This window comes from Salmo salar, chromosome ssa16, assembly GCF_905237065.1.
Source record: "Salmo salar chromosome ssa16, Ssal_v3.1, whole genome shotgun sequence".
In the NCBI taxonomy this organism is placed as follows: domain Eukaryota; kingdom Metazoa; phylum Chordata; class Actinopteri; order Salmoniformes; family Salmonidae; genus Salmo; species Salmo salar.
In genome coordinates, this window is record NC_059457.1 from 82,996,066 (window position 1) to 83,017,469 (window position 21,404).

General features: G+C 42.0%; 3 protein-coding genes across 7 annotated transcripts in view; all 3 read right to left on the reverse strand.

Annotated features, from left to right (window-relative positions):
- LOC106574825 (OX-2 membrane glycoprotein) overlaps positions 1–2,246 on the reverse strand; it is a 29,143-nt gene extending 26,897 nt beyond the window's left edge. Inside the window, exon 1 of the mRNA XM_045698204.1 lies at positions 2,126–2,246. Within this exon, the coding sequence (XP_045554160.1) occupies positions 2,126–2,177 (52 nt within the window). The 5' untranslated portion in view covers positions 2,178–2,246. The remainder of the gene's footprint in view (positions 1–2,125) is intronic.
- The window catches only part of LOC106574974 (nectin-4), a 215,464-nt gene that overhangs the window by 166,000 nt on the left and 28,060 nt on the right, over positions 1–21,404 (reverse strand). The window lies entirely within an intron of this gene.
- LOC106596554 (OX-2 membrane glycoprotein) overlaps positions 6,834–21,404 on the reverse strand; it is a 33,549-nt gene continuing 18,978 nt past the window's right edge. The window contains exons 2-6 of one of the 4 annotated variants that reach the window (XM_045698203.1): positions 9,680–10,015; positions 9,189–9,491; positions 8,876–8,981; positions 8,678–8,785; positions 6,834–8,095 (exon numbers count right to left, since the gene is read on the reverse strand). In XM_045698203.1, coding sequence (XP_045554159.1) covers positions 8,707–8,785; positions 8,876–8,981; positions 9,189–9,491; positions 9,680–10,015 — 824 coding nt within the window. In that variant the 3' untranslated portion in view covers positions 6,834–8,095; positions 8,678–8,706. Of the gene's footprint in view, positions 8,786–8,875; positions 8,982–9,188; positions 9,492–9,679; positions 10,016–21,404 lie in introns of all 4 variants that reach the window. The other 3 variants (XM_045698202.1, XM_045698201.1, XR_006759855.1) reach the window with 3 other exon arrangements.

Sequence of the window (21,404 nt, forward strand, 5' to 3'; positions counted from 1 at the left end):
TTAGTAACTGACTGCCGTATGGGTTAGTTACTGACTGCAGTATGGGTTAGTAACTGACTGCAGTATGGGTTCATGTGGTGAATTATTAAAGTAACAACTACAGAATGTGTGGACATCAGTGAATAGAAGGATCTATGGCTATAGATCAATCCTCTTAGTTTGTTCACTGATTAAATCATAGTAAACTCACAATTCTATCAATCCTTAGGATACAACATACACTGATTGTACAAAACATTAGGAAAACCTGCTCTTGCCATGACATAGACTGACCAGGTGAATCCAGGTGAAAGCTGTGATCCCTGATTAATGTCACTAGTTAAATCCCCTTCAATCAGTTTAGATGAAGGGGAGGAGACAGGTTAAAGGAGTTTTAAGCGTTGAGACAATTGAGACATGGATTGTGTATATGTGCCATTCTGAGGGTGAATGGGCAAGACAAAAGATGTAAGTGCCTTTGAACGGGGTATGGTAGTAGGTGTCAGGTTCATCAGTTTGTGTCAAGAACTGCAACACTGCTGGGATTTTCCTGCTCAACAGTTTCCCGTGTTATCAAGAATGGTCCACCACCCAAAGGACATCCAGCCAACTTGACACAACTGTGGGAAGCATTGGAGTTAACATAAGCCAGCATCCCTGTGGAACGTTTTCACCTTGTAGAGTCAATGCCCCCCAAAAATGTAGACTGTTTTGAGGGGGGCTTCAACTCAATATTAGGAAGGTGTTCTTAATAATTTGTGCATTCAGTGTGTATAAGTTATAGTGGTGTCGTATTCAGAATGGTCAGAAGGGGGAGTACAGAACTAGTCTATAATCTAGTCTAGGTACAGTAGGAGGAAGTTATGAATGAAGGGGCTCCTGCATTGCTTGCTGTTTGGGGTTTTAGGCTGGGTTTCTGTACAGCACTTTGTGACGTCAGCTGATGTAAGAAGGGCTTTATAAATACATTTGATTGATTGATTGATTGATTGATTGATTGATTGATTGATTGATTGGTAGATCTGTTTTATGTGAGCTATGTCTATGCTTCCTGTTTTTGCAGCTGAAAGTACAATATTTTTGTGGTTATGGAAAATATATTTCACTGTGTTTTAGATGGTACAACGATTCTCTACACTAAGCATGGATGGTTTTGTCACATAAACTGAAATTAGGCGAACTACTAGAATTTTTGCAACCAGGAAATAGCGGAACGATTTCTGCACATTGCACCTTTAAATAGAGTAAAATCAACCTCTTACAACTACACTGTAAAAAAATTTTTAAAATCAAGTTGGCCCAACTCAAGATCTTTTAGTAACTAATCCAAGTTGGCAAAAATGTTGTTCCATCTTAGCTAGACAAGTTGGGTTCAAGTTCAATCAAGTATTGTCTCAGTTTGAGACAAGTATATTAATGTTGTACTTAGAGTCCAGTCCCCCTTGACTCCTTTCCAGTTTCAGCTGTTATCCAATTAACTGACTGGACAGTGTTTTTTTTCTGTCCTGACAACAAATCCACTTTTTTGCTATAGCTGATGTAATGCATCACGTCATCTACTGAAATATATATTTAAACTGTAAACTGGTCCCTGACAAGTACATTTACAAAAATAAAGTAAAATACATCTTGCAGAGAGGTACATTGGGAAATATGTTAATAAGACACATGTATTTTGAGCCAACACAGTATTTTAAACTGAGAGGTTCAGCAAACTCAGATTTTTTTTTCAACTCAAATTGATCAGAAATCCAAAAATCTCCCAATTCAAATGTCCAGGCAACTCAGATATTTAAGCTCCATGGACTTTTATAAGTTGCATGTTTTACAGTATAGAACAGGAAGATGCTGATGTTTCTATACTGATGGTGACTGGACCGGCCATTCACCAGTAAAAAAGACACCTTCTTCAATAAAAAGACACCAGCTTCAATAATGTTTAAAATATAATACTTTTCATTGAATTAAATGTATTCCTTTATGGACTATATGCAGTTACAATTGATGTATAATGCACCTATACATTTTAGTGTAGTTATCTACATCTCATAATGAAACACAACTCTGAAATGTATTATACTGTATAACTTACATTTTAGACCTACAGACTTATCAAGTACTTCATATGAAAACTGATGTAACTCACCCTCAGTAAAGAATAGCAGTTGAATAGAAAGGTAACTGTTAACATGAGCCATGGCAGCAATGTGTGGCTAGGTGAGGCTAGGTGATGGACCTCTGGATGATGTGTGGCAAAGCATTATTTGAATGGTAACTTAGTACATTGGATAGTTTAAAAAATAACAAGCTCTGTTCTGCAACCTTGTTGGCCAATGTTGAATGTGGCTTTGTGTTGTGAGCTCCTCCCATAGATATAAGGACAGTTGCTAGTCTTTCTACAACTCCTCCTCCAGTGAAAGTGAAAGTAAACACAGAACAGTATCAGGAAAACACTGTTGCAAGGTTGGAGGTAATAACATTATGTATCATCATGCATAGCTAAGTGAATCTACTGGTGAGATTAACTTAACCTATATGAAGGTTTTCCCTTGTGTGTGTCATACAAAGATGTAGCTGTGAAGTAAGTCTCTCCCTACAGCCGTTTGATTGGCCCAGCAAATTGAGTGTGTAATCAAAGGGTGGCGTCTGAACTATGCTCTACACAGCAAGCAGATTTGATTTGTAAGTACTGTATAGTATACATGTGTAGCCAGCATACACAACTAAGTGTGTGAGAGAAGGACATGTAAGATATTCATGTGTCAAGGGGAAATGGACTAGCCTGAATACCAGTCTCTGGCTAACATTCAATGTTTTAGAAGAAACATTCATGTGTTGAAAATTCTAATTGTTTGTATAGTCAACTTACACACAGCTCTGATACACACGCTTACTCCACCAGACATGCTACCCAGGGTTTTTCATAGTCCCCCAAATCCAGAAAAAGTGTAAGGTACAGTATTATATAGAGCCATTATTGCAGATCTGGCTCCTGACCCTGAGACCGAGTTTCCCCTCGTCTGGAGGTCCCTGCCTGGTCCGGTTGGGGAGTCTCCACCAGAGCCGGAGCCCTTTACGCTGTCATAGAGCTACTACCTGGCCCTGCTCTAGGGATCAAGCCAGCTCCTGCCAATGGAGCCCAGAGCGCTCCCTCCTTCCAGTCTCAGACTGTGTCAGACCCAGAGACTGTTTCCTCTGACAAGTCTGCCCCTAGTACAGATACCCTGCTGGTAGCCACAACAGCCTCTGATAGTCAGTTTCTGGAGACCTGTTGGACCATATAGTAGAACCTGTCTGCCAGTCTTTACCTGCCACAGTGTCCTGCCCTTAGTTATTAGTCAGGCCATGTTTCCGAGTGGCGCAGCGGTCTAAGGAACTGCATCTCAGTGCGGGAGGTGTCACTACATTCCCTGGTCGAATCCAGGCTGTATCACATCCAGCTGTGATTGGGAGTCCCATGGGGCTCGCACAATTGACCCAGCGTTGGCCGGGATAGGCCTTCATTGTAAATAAGAATTTGTTCTTAACTGTCTTGCCTCGTTAAATAAAAATGTAAAATATTTCCCTTAATGTTATTAGCCTACCTCCTCTCTTTCTCTATTGTTGCTTCATTCTTTCTTCCTTTCAACAGTTAAATGAAATAAGTTCCGTTGTCCATATCGTCATCATTCTAATGACATCATTGATTAATAAAGGACTAGAATTAGATGAAGAAGAAGGCTTTCACTTCTCTTCATGAAGATTGAATGGTTATGGGTTTGAATAAATAACTGCCATAGGGTACCGCCATCGGACGTTCGCTCTTCTGCTGTATCTAACATTCAGAAAAAATGAACTTCCGTCCGTCTTCGAATAGTCTATTGCTATATGAAATACAAACAAAAAAAATGATGACCAGCAAGCTGTTATAGTCTAGCTTTTCTTGCGTAGGACTCCAAGAGCTAAGGATCGCTTTTTAGGAGAGGCCAACGGAGCACGTTAGAATGCCAACGGAGCACATTAGAACGTTATAGAATGATACTATAAAGACATAGAAGAGCCTTGTCTGGAATAACTGCCTGAGCTGCAAAATAGAAAGTAAATGTGAATAGGCTAGGCCTATTACGACATCTAAATATGCCATGTTGTTGTGTGTTATTTAATGGCCACAATAAAAACAAAAAACCGCATGGGGCTACTGTGGTGATCATGTAACCTAATGAATCACACCTTTTCCAGTATTTGGGAGCACGGACTGTTGGCCTTTTGACTGTTGCATTTGTGAATTCCACTCTGTATGGAGGCTTGTTATAGCCATTTGTGTTGTACAACCCCATCACACAGAGGCTATATCCATATCAATATATGAGAAAAAACTAAATATTGATTGAGTCTTGGCTATAACGTGTCCTGAGCGAAATAGCCAAGTGGTCAAGACTATCTACAGCCTATTCTTATTGCAAGATCTGTTTTCCCTATCAGCCACTGCATGCTTCTTCAACTATTTTGTTAAACATTTGTTTAGAGGCCTGTGATCTAGGGTATCTTTAAGGGGAGCCCTATAATAAATACAGATACAAAACACAAAAAGAGTTCTGAAATGATTCCGCAAGACACCAGTACCCAAAATGATACTCTAAATTGCAATGCCTACAAGTTGAAGGCTTTCTTTTTTTGGGGGGGGGGGGGAATAGGCCTATATTAAACATTGAATTATTAAAGTGATAGGCTAATGAACTTGAGCATTTTGAGAATTTTGATACACACATGGATTTCAATAAAAAAATAGATAACTGTTCTATTCTCGTGGATTTAGTTCATATTGCAACTCAGACAAATGACTGAATAGATGACATACTGACTGACTGACCTGAATGAAGAATGAATTAAATGTTAAAATATGATGGAATGTTGAGTAGCATGCATTATGCACGCTCTGCACTTTATTTGGCTAGTAGGCAAACAGGCCTTCATTAGGGTATAATGACTATAACTGCATGCCTCCAGAAGGGCATCATCTGAGACTGAGGGGTGGTTTTCTGAAGGAGATCACAAGCTCTTCAACTGGCCAGCAGTGTTGTGATGGAGAGAATAGCCTACATGGAGACTACCTAAGACCACTGCAACAGAGTTTTTGTAAAGTGCTGGAATAAGCTTATGCCAGACTTAGCCTACGCTTAACCTCTCCCTTGTTCTTTTCAAAGTCCATATGTTCATGATCCGATTCATATAAATCATGTCAAATTATTTTACATCCATATTAACCGCTCCTACAAAATATGCTGTGTCAAGATTGAGTGATGAAATACATTTCAAAAGATTAAAATAATATTTTGAGTGGCAAAGACTCCAGTGGTCATAAATAATTCATAGATTCACCAAACATCTATTTTTATTCTGTTTAATTATTCCTGGTAGATACTACTGGTTATGATTCCTTATTCCTGGTAGATACTACTGGTTATGATTCCTAATTCCTGGTAGATACTACTGGTTATGATTCCTTATTCCTGGTAGATACTACTGGTTATGATTCCTTATTCCTGGTAGATACTACTGGTTATGATTCCTAATTCCTGGTAGATACTACTGGTTATGATTCCTTATTCCTGGTAGATACTACTGGTTATGATTCCTTATTCCTGGTAGATACTACTGGTTATGATTCCTTATTCCTGGTAGATACTACTGGTTGTGATTCCTTATTCCTAGTAGATACAACTGGTTATGATTCCTTATTCCTGGTAGATACTACTGGTTATGATTCCTTATTCCTGGTAGATACTACTGGTTATGATTCCTTATTCCTGGTATATACTACTGGTTGTGATTCCTTATTCCTGGTATATACTACTGGTTGTGATTCCTTATTCCTGGTAGATACTACTGGTTATGATTCCTTATTCCTGGTATATACTACTGGTTATGGTTCCTTATTCCTGGTAGATACTACTGGTTATGATTCCTTATTCCTGGTATATACTACTGGTTGTGATTCCTTATTCCTGGTAGATACTACTGGTTATGATTCCTTATTCCTGGTATATACTACTGGTTATGATTCCTTATTCCTGGTAGATACTACTGGTTATGATTCCTTATTCCTGGTAGATACTACTGGTTGTGATTCCTTATTCCTGGTATATACTACTGGTTATGATTCCTTATTCCTGGTAGATACTACTGGTTATGATTCCTTATTCCTGGTAGATACTACTGGTTATGATTCCTTATTCCTGGTAGATACTACTGGTTATGATTCCTTATTCCTGGTAGATACTACTGGTTATGATTCCTTATTCCTGGATATGTCCATGCTGTAGAGATACACCTAGCAGACTGTATCTTCGCTGTTGTCGGCATAATACAACTAGTGCTATCTAGACTTGCGTTGGCAAACAAATCCATTACATTAGCTACCTACATGTGAAGTAAACTCAACTGAGGAGTAATAGAGAATGGAGACTTTTAATTTGAAAACGTGCAGGATACCTCTTTCCGGTTTCCCTGACTTCCTTTTTTAATTTTTTTATGCTGTGTTGCGCTTGTTCGGGTAGCACTCCTCACAGGCCGTTTGGTGTACACTTTTTATGTTGGTGAGATGAAACTACCAAAATTCTGAAAGGTATTATTGTACATTAGAATTGCAACAAGATTTGTACAAGCCTAAAATGTTAGTCCGTAATCGTAACATGTTGTTTGTATGTTCACAGATGCAAGTTCACGTTTATGTTTCATGTATGGCTATTCTTACAATCCTAACAATTTAGAATGGATTTTCTTACGATCCTTACGATCCAAGTTTTGGAAGATATCTGGCTCCATAGATTTATGACACATTGTATAACAAGCGATGTCACAACTACATTACAACATTGTTTAAACATTTTATTTATAAAAGTAGAAACACACACACAACAAAGTACATTACAACATTGTGTATCTTACAGCATTTGATTAAGAAAAAGTGAAGAATTAAGAAAACCACCCACACACACCAAGAAAGTACCTAACATTTGATTTATAAAAAAAAGTGAAGAATTATGAAAACCACACAAAAGTCTAGTGTGGATTTATCATGTTTCATCATTAACCAACTACAAAATATATTTACAAACGGTATTTAAGTATAAAATAAACAGCAGGCCGATGTGTGTCAGCCATTCAGTCCACTATTCAGTACCCACAATGCCTATGGATAGAAACAGTCTTTAAACCACACAGATGTGTGTGAGACAGTATGGTAGTCACTCAGTTCTCATAACCCTCTAACAGTTTTATAAGATAGGAAAGTTAAAACTGTCAAGTGTTGACAGCTATGGTCTAAAACAAACAGAACTGACCAGAGAGTTTAAAATACAGTACAATTAAAGTGATCATTACACTTTTATTTAATCCATTTTAGAATAGTTCCAAAGGATGAGCCTAAAATAGTGTATAAGACGTCATACAAGAAGTTTTGTTGTGAGTCATATGTTGATGAGGTAAATAATATTTGCTGGTCTTTGATGTGTAATGAGGAGCAACCAGACACTGCACTTGACACATTTATGAAATTGCTTATTCCAGTTACTAATAAGCACGTACCCATTAAGAAAATGACTGTAAAAACTGTTAAATCCCTGTGGATTGCTGAGGAATTTAAAAATGGTATGGGTGAGAGGGATGAGGCAAAAGGTCTGGCAGCCCAACTGATTGGCAAACGTTTTGCAAATTAAGAAATCACGACTAAACAAAATAAAACTACACTATGAAACAAAAATAAATGATATAAAGAATCACAGTAAAAAGCTTTGGAGCATCTTAAATAAAATATTGGGAAAAAAGGCAAACTCAGCTCCATCATTCATTGAATCAGATGGCTCATTCATCCCAAAACCAGCTGATATTGCCAACTACTTGAATGACTTTTTCATTGGCAAGATAAGAAAACTTAGGTGTGACATGCCAGCAGGAAACGCTGACACTACACATCCAAGTATATCTGACCAAATTATGAAAGACAAGAATAGTGCTTTTGCATTCTGTAAAGTCAGTTTGGAAGAGGTAAAAAAAAATATTGTTGTCTATCAACAGTGACAAGCCACCAGGGTCTGACAATCTGGACGGAGAATTACACCTTATGGAACAACGGGGACTGTGAAGAGACACACAAAGGTACAGACACATGCATACGCATACATTGTGATATTGCTGTATGGTGGTATTAAACATGTTGTATTGTAGAGATGTAGTAGTGTAATAATGTTATTTGATGTACTGTTTTATATTTTGTTTTATATGTAATGTAAGTACTTTAATATGTTTGGACCCCAGGAAGAGAAGCAGCTAATGGGGATCCCTAAAAAATACAAATAACATACTGGAACAACAATGGAGCAATGCAACAAAGGCAACTCATTTGCATGTTTTCAGTCACCATGACCAGCACTCTACCAGGATGTTCAAATAAGGTTGTACTAATACATTTAGAATGGACTGGAGATTGTTGTGGTCCTGAAAGACATTAACATCAATGATACTGATGAGTCAAATCATCTGTTGTAGTAGTGTACTGATATAACTGCTTTGTGGGTATTTACAGTTACATATTCTCCAGGGAGGACATATGATGCTGAAAAACAATTAAGTGTTTTCTAATCTATTTCTTACTTACAGTAAGTACAAACACTGTTTACTAGAAACCATAAACCCTACTGTTAATTAGAATGTGTCTTACTGTTAGATTAGTCCTCTGGATTTCAGCCATCATGTTGAGGGTTGAGTGTTGACTGTTGATAGTTCTTCCTGTTCTCCTGACTTCCTGTCATTGGCTGTGGGATTTGGGCTAAAGATGTTTTTTTGTAAGTTTGACAATCAATGTCAATGTCAAATGAATACTGTATTTTATCTTTGTCATCTGAACAGTAAAACTTACCTTCTCATTTTATTTCTCTGTTTGCACCACAGTACCACAGCAGCTCCACAGCACACAGCAATGAAACACAGTGAACCCATCACTGCAACAATCCCTGTTGGCTTAACTGTGAAAGATGACAAGATAAGAATGGTACAATTCACAGATAAGAGTGTCAGAGATTAGTTGTGGTCATTATATTAATGACTGACCACTGATCCTGTCACCATCAGTGACCTCAGGTACACCTAGCACAGAACATACAGAGACAGTACTTCAGAATGACACCAGCATGTTGGTTGTTACTGTAGACATGTACTGAACCATTTCTCACCAGGAAATGAAGCTTGAGTTCTAGCTGGAATAACCATGGAAACGTTCTTGGTGACACCTCCAGAGAACAGTGACACCACACAGCCAACCCTGGTGTCTTTGTCAGGTAGACTGAATGCTGCCAGTGTGAAAGTTATGGTGACAGTGACAGTACCATTGAGATGGGTGACATTGACCATTGTGGAATGTTCTATCATCATGTCATCCCAGGTTACTATAGGAACAGGTCGTCCAGTAGCAGAACAGGACAGAGTGGTGTGACTGTTGTTGGTTTGTGTGATGAGGAGTGAGGGTCCATACAGCTCTATAGGACAACAGACACAGTTCACAGTGAGACCACAATGATCCAATTTACATGATTTAGTAAATGATTCCATTTTGATAAATGGTTTCAAGACATTGGAAGTATGAGCCGATGAAATGGCTGCCTGAAGTTCTGAAGAAGTTGTTCTGGGTCAATCATTTACAGTACATTATGTTATCAGATTTTACCATTTACATGGAGGCAGGTCCTTCCACTGATAGGTCCTTCTGGAAAGGTGTTAAACAGACACTTGTAGCAGGACTCATCTCCTCTTGACACTCCTCTGATGACAATAGAGCAGTTCTGCAGTCCCTCGTCTTCAAACTCCACTTTCCCTTGAAAAGGTGGGTTGACATTGGAACCTCGTTTGCTGTAAGTGGCCACATTTTCATTCGTCTCTGTTGTCACTTTTTGCCAGGTGACTGCCCACACGTCTTTGGGTGTCATGAGCTCACAGGTTAAGACTGCATCTTCTCCAAGGGTTGCTGTGACAACCTGCTGTGTTCTCACCAACTGAGAGAGCCCTGCATGAAGACAGTTACACACTACTTAGTACTTACTACATTACAAACTCTCTCACACACACACAGTTGGTAGAGCATGGTGGTGTTGTGGGTTTGAGTCCCATACTATAAAAAAATGTAAGTCGCTTGGAGAAAAGAATCAGCTAAAAGCCATATTTTTAAATATATATATTTATAGATTCTGTCGCACAGGGCTTTGCCTTTTTCTGTTTTTGACTATTTATGTTAATACAACGTGCAGGAGGGCCACATTGCCAATTGTATGACTTTCAGGCAATTTGTGTTGTGTAGTTTAGTGTAGTGTATTGTAGTGTTGTTTTGTGTAGCGTTGTGTTGCGAGGCGTACCGTTGTGTTATGTAGTGTTGTTATGTAGTGTTGTGTTATGTAGTGTTGTTATGTAGTGTAGTGTTGTGATGTGTTGTGTTATGTAGCGTTATGCAACTTGAATAAGGAAGAGTGAGACAGAATGAAACATCTTTTTGATGTCATCATGAAATGTGCAGAAAGTTCCACTTTACTGAAAGCAGACAACCACTTTATTATGAGGCATTTCATCACTTTACATAAAGCAGTCAAAGATGACTTTATAGTGAAGCCATAATCAACTGGCGGACCGCAGTCCAGATCCACACCTAGAATACGGACCCCACCTATTAATACGGACCGCGAGTCCCAAGATCTTTTTAGGAACTCAGTCAGGCTTTCAACTTACTGCTGTTGATAGCTGCAATAGTAGAATCAACAAGGTACACTTTTAAAATATGGTAGTGCACGGGCAGTTTTCCTCTTATGTCATTCCCTGACAGAGCTATTTCTAACCTGTCAGAAATATCCAGTTGATCAACTACTAGCCCAAGTCAGCTAGATATGTAAGTTAGGCTAACCAGCTATCTACATCTTGTAGTTGTTATGGTCAGATTAAGTAACCAGGGGCCTCGACCCCCAAGGGCCCGACATTTTGTTGAATCACTCAGGTACAGTATCATATGAACACACATAAGGACATGTCAAAATGTGTAGAATTGCAGGAAATTAGCTTAACAACTTCTAAATGTTCTCTCCACCAACAAGAGGGGTATGAACAGTTTGAACAGTTTGGGTTGTGACGTTGGGGTTTGTTACTATGCCGATATATTACAATATCCATCTGGACCTTTGTCACCTCGGAAAGTTGTGTGACTGGACCTTCTCAAATAGTAGTTGAGTACCCCTGATATAGTGGCTAATAAGTATGCTATAACACACCATGAGAAAGATTATGTGCTGCTCATTGACAAAGAATGTATAAAAATGCATCACACTGACGGTCATTATAATGCTGTATGATCCTTGAGGAAAAAGTGACCAGCAGTTATGAAGCACAATGTTGCTGTATATTCTAAATCATTATGGTTAGAATTATAATGCATTAGGAGACTTTATGAGACTTAATGAGTATTTATTTGTGTCAATAACTATGCTTATACCGCATTATTAACCTATCATAGTGCATTATGAGTACATGTATAATGCTGTATAATGCATCATGCATATGGGATTCATAGAAAGTGTTACAGTATATACTGTGCATTAGGAAAGTATTCAAACTCCTTGAACTTTTTCACATTTTGTTACGCTACAGCCTTGTTCTAAAATGTAATAATATTTTCAAGAAACCTGAGTAACTGACTGCAGTATGGGTTAGTAACTGACTGCAGTATGGGTTAGTAACTGACAGCAGTATGGGTTAGTAACTGACTGCAGTATGGGTTAGTAACTGACTGCGGTATGGGTTAGTAACTGACTGCAGTATGGGTTAGTAACTGACTGCAGTATGGGTTAGTAACTGACTGCAGTATGGGTTAGTAACTGACTGCAGTATGGGTTAGTAACTGACAGCAGTATGGATAAGTAACTGACAGCAGTATGGGTTAGTAACTGACTGCAGTATGGGTTAGTAACTGACAACAGTATGGGTTAGTAACTGACAGCAGTATGGATAAGTAACTGACAGCAGTATGGGTTAGTAACTGACAGCAGTATGGGTTAGTAACTGACTGCAGTATGGGTTAGTAACTGACTGCAGTATGGGTTAGTAACTGACAGCAGTATGGGTTAGTAACTGACTGCCGTATGGGTTAGTAACCGACAGCAGTATGGGTTAGTAACTGACAGCAGTATGGGTTAGTAACTGACTGCAGTATGGGTTAGTAACTGACAGCAGTATGGGTTAGTAACTGACTGCAGTATGGGTTAGTAACTGACTGCAGTATGGGTTAGTAACTGACTGCAGTATGGGTTAGTAACTGACTGCAGTATGGGTTAGTAACTGACTGCAGTATGGGTTAGTAACTGACTGCGGTATGGGTTAGTAACTGACAGCAGTATGGGTTAGTAACTGACAGCAGTATGGGTTAGTAACTGACTGCAGTATGGGTTAGTAACTGACAGCAGTATGGGTTAGTAACTGACAGCAGTATGGATAAGTAACTGACATTAGTATGGGTTAGTAACTGACAGCAGTATGGGTTAGTAACTGACTGCAGTATGGGTTAGTAACTGACTGCAGTATGGGTTAGTAACTGACAGCAGTATGGGTTAGTAACTGACTGCAGTATGGGTTAGTAACTGACTGCAGTATGGGTTAGTAACTGACAGCAGTATGGGTTAGTAACTGACTGCAGTATGGGTTAGTAACTGACAGCAGTATGGGTTAGTAACTGACTGCAGTATGGCTTAGTAACTGACAGCAGTATGGGTTAGTAACTGACTGCAGTATGGGTTAGTAACTGACTGCAGTATGGGTTAGTAACTGACTGCAGTATGGGTTAGTAACTGACAGCAGTATGGGTTAGTAACTGACTGCACTATGGGTTAGTAACTGACAGCAGTATGGGTTAGTAACTGACAGCAGTATGGGTTAGTAACTGACAGCAGTATGGGTTAGTAACTGACTGCAGTATGGGTTAGTAACTGACTGCAGTATGGGTTAGTAACTGACTGCAGTATGGGTTAGTAACTGACAGCAGTATGGGTTAGTAACTGACTGCAGTATGGGTTAGTAACTGACTGCAGTATGGGTTAGTAACTGACTGCAGTATGGGTTAGTAACTGACTGCAGTATGGGTTAGTAACTGACAGCAGTATGGGTTAGTAACTGACTGCAGTATGGGTTAGTAACTGACAGCAGTATGGGTTAGTAACTGACAGCAGTATGGGTTAGTAACTGACAGCAGTATGGGTTAGTAACTGACTGCAGTATGGATAAGTAACTGACAGCAGTATGGGTTAGTAACTGACTGCAGTATGGGTTAGTAACTGGCTTGCAGTATGGGTTAGTAAATGACTGCAGTATGGGTTAGTAACTGACTGCAGTATGGGTTAGTAACTGACTGCAGTATGGGTTAGTAACTGACAGCAGTATGGGTTAGTAACTGACAGCAGTATGGGTTAGTAACTGACAGCAGTATGGGTTAGTAACTGACTGCAGTATGGGTTAGTAACTGACAGCAGTATGGGTTAGTAACTGACTGCAGTATGGGTTAGTAACTGACAGCAGTATGGAATAGTAAATGACTGCAGTATGGGTTAGTAACTGACTGCAGTATGGGTTAGTAACTGACAGCAGTATGGGTTAGTAACTGACAGCAGTATGGAATAGTAAATGACTGCAGTATGGGTTAGTAACTGACTGCAGTATGGGCTAGTAACTGACTGCAGTATGGGTTAGTAACTGACTGCAGTATGGGTTAGTAACTGACTGCAGTATGGGTTAGTAACTGACTGCAGTATGGTTTCATGTGTTGAGTTATTAAAGTAACAAACTACAGAATGTGTGAACATCAGTGAATATAAGGAACTATGGCTATAGATCAATCCTCTTAGTTTGTTCACTGATTAAATCATACTAAACCAAACTAACCCTGATTCCGATGACCATCCTAGATGTTTTTTTATTTTTATTTAACCTTTATTTAACTAGGCAAGTCAGTTACGAACAAATTCTTATTTACAATGACGGCCTATTGTAAAGCCCCCCCTGGCCAAACCCTCCCCTAATCCGGACGACGCTGGGCCAATTGTGCACCACCTATGAGACTCCCGATCATGGCCGGTTGTGATACAGCCCGCGATTGAACCCGGGTCTGTAGTGACACCTCTAGCCCTGCGATGCAGTGCCTTAGACCGATGCGCCACTCGGGAGCTCTTTATTAGATTACAGACACGTAGTTTATAGATCGGCAGGAGCGGCTAGATGTTCTTTACCATTCGGCCATCAGATTTGCCACCAATGCTCCTTATAGGACACATCACTGCACTCTATACTCCTCTGTTATCTGGTCATCTCTGTATACCCGTCGCAAGACCCACTGGTTGATGCTTATTTATAAATCCCTCTAAGGCCTCACTCCCCCTTATCTGAGATATCTACTGCAGCCCTCATCCTCCACATACAACACCCGTTCTGCCAGTCACATTCTGTTAAAGATCCCCAAAGCACACACATCCCTGGGTCGCTCCTCTTTTCAGTTCGCTGCAGCTAGCGACTGGAACGAGCTGCAACAAACACTCAAACTGGACAGTTTTATCTCCATCTCTTCATTCAGACTCAATCATGGACACTCTTACTGACAGTTGTGGCTGCTTTGTGTGATGTATTGTTGTCTCTACCTTCTTGCCTTTGTGCTGTTGTCTGTGCCCAATAATGTTTGTACCATGTTTTGTGCTGCTATCATGTTGTGTTGCTACCATGCTGTGTTGTCATGTGTTGCTGCCTTGCTATGTTGTTGTCTTAGGTCTCTCTTTATGTGGTGTTGTCTCTCTTGTTGTGATGTGTTTTGTCCTATATTTTTAATCCCAGCCCCCGCAGGAGGCCTTTGGTTTACAGTTTAGACAGTGACTTTCACTACATTCATAATGTCATTCATCTGTATATATTTTAGTCTATCTGTGTAGTGGAAGATAAATTAAATAATGAATGCAGTGTATTGAAATAAATAGGGTTGACCCAGCCACCCCAGTCATAGACTGTTCTCTCTCCTACCACATGGCAAACGGTACCATGCCCCTCCCCTCCCTCCCTCCCTCTTTGACGCTGCTGCTACTCTCTGTTTATCATATATGCATAGTCACTTTAACTATACATTCATGTACATACAACCTCAATGCAGATGGTCCGGGTAGCCAATGTGCGGGGCACCGGTTAGTCGGGCTAATTGTGTCCCGCCACCCACCAACCCCTCTTTTACGCCACTGCTACTCTGTTTATCATATATGCAGTCACTTTAACCATACCTACATGTACATACTACCTCAATCAGCCTGACTAACCGGTGCCTGTATATAGCCTCGCTACTGTTATTATTTCTTTACTTATCTATTGTTCACGTAATACCTTTAACTTAAAAATGGCACTGTTGGTTAGATCCTGTCAGTCAGCATTTCACTGTAAGGTCTACTACACCTGTTGTATTCGGCGCACGTGACAAATAAACTTAGATTTGAAAGCACCTCATCAATTAAAATAAAAAGCTGACAAATGCAGTATATCAAGTATAGAACGGATATAACTCACCTTTAGGGAGGACTATTAGCTGAATAAACAGGTAGATGTGGAGTGCAGGAGCCATGGTGAAAATGATTTTCCCTCCCGATTTGAATGGACCTATCACATACGGACCTTTTGGGCGGAGTCAACTCTAGGTGGTGCTGTGTTCTAATAGATGATATTGTATTTCCTCACTGACAAACCTCATCTCTCAAAACTAAAGTGCAATTTCAAAATAAAAAAACAATATTAGCGACATTATGTAATGTATGGTGCAGGTGTAAATCATCTTACATATGACTGGGGAAGAAATATGACTCTGACAACTCAAAAAGGTTCAATATATGTATCTAGAACACAGTGCATCTACCTGTCTGACTGTCTCATTAGAAATGTTTGTCATAACTACATCCTTCTAAACGTAGGAACTGGGCTAATAAAGAACACTAATAAAGAACAGGAAGGCCTGCACACTGTTCATCCTCCCAAGACTCCCAGACACTCTCATCCTCATTCATGAATAGTAGTACTGTATCTTGCTAGTCACCATGCATTTAATATGACCTTTGTCATACAATTAGAATATACTGTAATATTCTAAAGATGGATTAGTAGTCTAGTTGAGACATTTTAGAGGATCTCATCTCTTGAGGAACAGGGCTCTTCTGCAACTGGACTCTAACATATACAATCTGTTTCAAGCACTACCAGGATGATCCAATAAGGTTGTACTAATACATTTAGAATGTACTGGATATTGTTGTGGTCCTGAAAGACATTAACAACAATGATACTGATCAGAGTCAGATCATCTGTTGTAATAGTGTACAGACCTAACAGCTTTGTGGGTATTTACAGTTACATATTCTCCAGGGGGACATATGATGCTGAAAAACAATTCAACGTTTTCTAACCCATTTCTTACTTACAGTAAGTACAAACACTGTTTACTAGAAACCATAAACCCTACTGTTAATTACAATATGTGTCTTGCTGTTAGATTAGACTTCTAGATTTGTAATGGTTTTCTTAGAGAAGTGGAGGAGTCAGGCGCAGGACACAGGGATAAAGGTAAACAAACGTGTTTACTAAAATTATCAATCAATCTTCTCATAAAAAAATACATAGTTTGGAGAAACACCTCCAACTACCCAAAACAGACAAACAATCACCGACAAGACAAACAGGAAATGCAGAGGTTTAAATAATGAACATAATTAGGGAAAATCAAAACAGGTGTACACAATAAAGACAAAACCAAACGAACAGTGAAACATCGATCGGTGGCAACTAGTAAGCCGGTGACGTCGACCGCCAAACGCCGCCCGAACAAGGAGAGGGGTCGACTTCGGCGGGAGTCGTGACAGTACCCCCCCCCCTGACGTGCGGCTCCAGCAGCGCGCCGACACCGGCCTCGGGGACGACCCGGAGGACGGGGAGCAGGGCGATCCGGACGGAAGCCGTGAAAATCCTGGATTAACGACGGATCCAGGATGTCTTCCGCCGGTACCCGGCTTCGCTCCTCCGGGCCATACCCCTCCCACTCCACGAGGTACTGAAGGCCCCTCGCCTAACGTATGGAGTCCATAATGGCTCGTACGGTATATGCCGGGGCCCCCTCGATGTCCAGAGGGGGCGGAGGAACCTCCCGTACCTCCGACTGCTGGAGCGGACCAGTCACCACCGGCCTGAGGAGAGACACATGGAACGAGGGGTTAATATGATAATCAGGGGGAAGTTGTAACCTATAACAAACCTCGTTCAATCTCATCAGGACTTTAAATGGCCCCACAAACCGCGGACCCAGCTTCCGGCAGGGCAGGTGAAGGGGCAGGTTTCGGGTCGAGAGCCAGACCCGATCCCCCGGTGCATAAATCAGGGCCTCACTGCGGTGGCTGTCGGCACTCGCCTTTTGCCGCCTGATGGCTCGTTGAAGACGTACATGGGCAGCGTTCCATGTCTCCTCCGAGTGCCGAAACCATTCATCCACCGCAGGAGCCTCGATCTGGCTCTGATGCCATGGTGCCAGGACCGGCTGATACCCTAGCACACACTGAAAAGGGGTAAGGTTAGTGGAAGAGTGGCGTAGGGAATTTTGGGCCATCTCCGCCCAAGGGATAAATTATGCCCACTCTCCCGGCCGGTCCTGGCAATAGGACCGCAGAAACCTACCCACCTCTTGGTTGACTCTTTCCACCTGCCCGTTACTCTCGGGGTGGAACCCTGAGGTAAGACTGACCGAGACCCCCAGGCGTCCCATAAACGCCCTCCGGACTCTAGACGTAAATTGGGGACCCCGATCAGAGACTATATCCTCAGGCACCCCGTAGTTCCGGAATACATGGGTGAATAGGGCCTCCGCAGTCTGTAGGGCCGTAGGGAGACCGGGCAAAGGAAGGAGACGGCAGGACTTAGAAAACCGATCCACAACGACCAGGATCGTGGTGTTACCCCGTGACGGGGGAAGATCCGTCATGAAATCCACCGATAGGTGTGACCACGGTCGTTGCGGAACGGGAAGGGGTTGTAATTTCCCTCTGGGCAGATGTCTAGGTGCCTTGCACTGTGCGCATACCGAACAAGAGGAGACATAAACCCTCACGTCCTTGGCTAACGTGGGCCACCAGTACTTCCCCGTAAGGCAGCGCACCGTCCGACCTATACCAGGATGACCAGAGGAAGGTGATGTGTGGGCCCAACAGATCAAACGATCGCGAACATCAAACGGCACGTACACGCGCCCAACGGGACACTGGGAGGGAGTGGGTTCTGCACGTGACGCCCGTTCGATGTCCGCGTCCACCTCCCATACCACCGGTGCCACCAGGCATGAGGCTGGAATTATGGGAGCGGGCTCTGTGGACCGCTCCTCTGTATCATACAGCCGGGACAGTGCGTCTGCCTTGACGTTCTGGGAATCTGGTTTATAGGAAAGAGTGAAAGAAAAGTGTGTGAAAAACATAGCCCACCTAGCCTGGCGAGGGTTCAGTCTCCTCGCTGCCCGAATATACTCCAGATTTCGGTGGTCAGTCCAAATGAGGAAAGGGTGTCTAGCCCCCTCAAGCCAATGTCTCCACGCTTTCAGAGCCCCGACAACAGCTAACAACTCCCTATCCCCCACGTCATAGTTTCGCTCCGTCGGGCTGAGCTTCTTCGAAAAGAAAGCACAGGGGCGGAGTTTTGGTGGGTTACCCGAGCGCTGAGATAGCACAGCCCCTATTCCAGCCTCGGATGCATCCACCTCAACTATGAACGCTAAGGAGGGATCAGGATGCGCCAGCACTGGAGCCGTGGTAAACAGAGCCTTCAGGTTACCAAAAGCTCTGTCCGCCTCAGCCGACCACCGCAACCGCACCGGCCCCCCCTTCAGTAAGGAGGTAATGGGAGCCGCCACCTGGCCAAAGCCCCGGATAAACCTCCGGTAGTAGTTGGCAAACCCTAAAAACCGCTGCACCTCCTTTACCGTGGTTGGAGTCGGCCAATTACGCACAGCTGAAATGCAGTCAGTCTCCATCTCCACCCCTGACACGGACAAACGGTACCCAAGGAAGGAGACGGACTGTTGAAAGAACAGACATTTCTCCGTCTTGACGTAAAGGTCATGCTCCAACAGTCGACCAAGCACCATACGCACAAGGGACACATGCTCAACGCGGGTGGTGGAGTATATGAGAATATCATCTATATATACACCACTACACCCCGCCCGTGCAGGTCCCTGAAGATCTCATCCACAAATGATTGGAAGACGGATGGAGCATTCATTAACCCATACGGCATGACGAGGTACTCATAGTGCCCAGATGTAGTGCTAAATGCTGTCTTCCACTCATCCCCTTCCCTGATACGCACCAGGTTGTACGCGCTCCTGAGGTCCAATTTTGTGAAGAAGCGCGCCCCGAGCAATGACTCTGTCATACTGGCGATCAGAGGTAGCGGGTAACTGTATTTCACAGTAATCTGGTTCAAACCTCGATAGTCAATGCACGAGCGTAAACCTCCATCCTTCTTCTTCACAAAAAAAGAAGCTCGAGGAGACAGGTGAAATGGAGGGCCGAATGTATCCCTGTCCCAGAGATTCAGCGACATATGTTTCCATAGCCGCCGTCTCCTCCTGTGACAGAGGATACACGTGACTCCTGGGAAGTGCAGCACCCTCCAGGAGATTTATCGCACAATCCCCCCGGTCGATGGGGTGGTAATTGAGTCGCCTTCCTTTTACAGAAGGCGATTGCCAAATCGGCATATTCGGGAGGAATGTGCATGGTGGAAACCTGGTTTGGACTTTCCAAATTCCCTGTATACGATATGTAGTGGTGTAGTACTCAGAATGGTCAGAAGTCTATAACTAGTCTATAATCTATGTGTTGAATTATTAAAGAAACATCAACTACAGAATGTGTGGACATCAGTGAATAGAAGGATCTATGGCTATAGATCAATCCTCTTACTTTGTTCACTGATTAAATCATAGTCAACCAAACTAACCCTGATTCCGATGACCATCCTAGATGTTTTTTATTTTCATTTAACCTTAATTTAACTAGGCAACTCAGTTAAGAACAAATTCTTATTTTCAATGACGGCCTATTGTAAAGCCCCCCCTGGCCAAACCCTCCCCTAATCCGGACGACGCTGGGCCAATTGTGCGCCACCTATGAGACTCCCGATCTTGGCCGTTTGTGATACAGCCCGCGATTGAACCCGGGTCTGTAGTGACACCTCTAGCCCTGCGATGCAGTGCCTTAGAGCTCTTTATTAGATTACAGACACGTCATTTATAGATCGGCAGGAGCGGCTAGATGTTCTTTAGAATTCGGCAGATTGACCCAGCCATAGACTGTTCTCTCTCCTACCACATGGCAAGCGGTACCATACCACAGTCACTTTAACCATACCTACATGTACATACTACCTCAATCAGCCCGACTAGCCTTGCTACTGTTATTTCTTTACTTATCTATTGTTCACTTAATACCTTTAACTTATAAATGGCACTGTTGGTTAGATCCTGTAAGTAAGCGTTTCACTGTAAGGTCTACTACACCTGTTGTATTCAGCGTTTCACTGTAAGGTCTACTACACCTGTTGTATTCAGGCGCACGTCACAAATAAACTTTGATTTGAAAGCACCTCATCAATTAAAATAAAAAGCTGACAAATGCAGTATATCAAGTATAGAACTGATATAACTCACCTTTAGGGAGGACTATTAGCTGAAAAAACAGGTAGTTGTGGAGTGCAGGAGCCATGGTGAAAATGATTTTCCCTCCCGATTTGAATGGACCTATCACATACGGACCTTTTGGGAAGCCCCTCCCCTTACACTAAAAGTGAAAGTTAACTCTGCTGGTTGAGAAGGTTAGCTGAGAAGGTTAATTAGTTGAACTCTTCTTAAAACAGATAGGAGCTGACATATTACACACACAGCCAAGTGAGCCTGGTGCAGCGCTATAACAACCTAGCCCTGATTGTGATGTTACTGTAAACAGAGCTATAACAACCTAGCCCTGATTGTGATGTTACTGTAAGCAGCGCTATAACAACCTAGCCCTGATTGTGATGTTACTGTAAGCAGAGCTATAACAACCTAGCCCTGATTGTGATGTTACTGTAAACAGAGCTATAACAACCTAGCCCTGATTGTGATGTTACTGTAAACAGAGCTATAACAACCTAGCCCTGATTGTGATGTTACTGTAAACAGAGCTAGAACAACCTAGCCCTGATTGTGATGTTACTGTAAGCAGCGCTATAACAACCTAGCCCTGATTGTGATGTTACTGTAAACAGAGCTATAACAACCTAGCCCTGATTGTGATGTTACTGTAAACAGAGCTATAACAACCTAGCCCTGATTG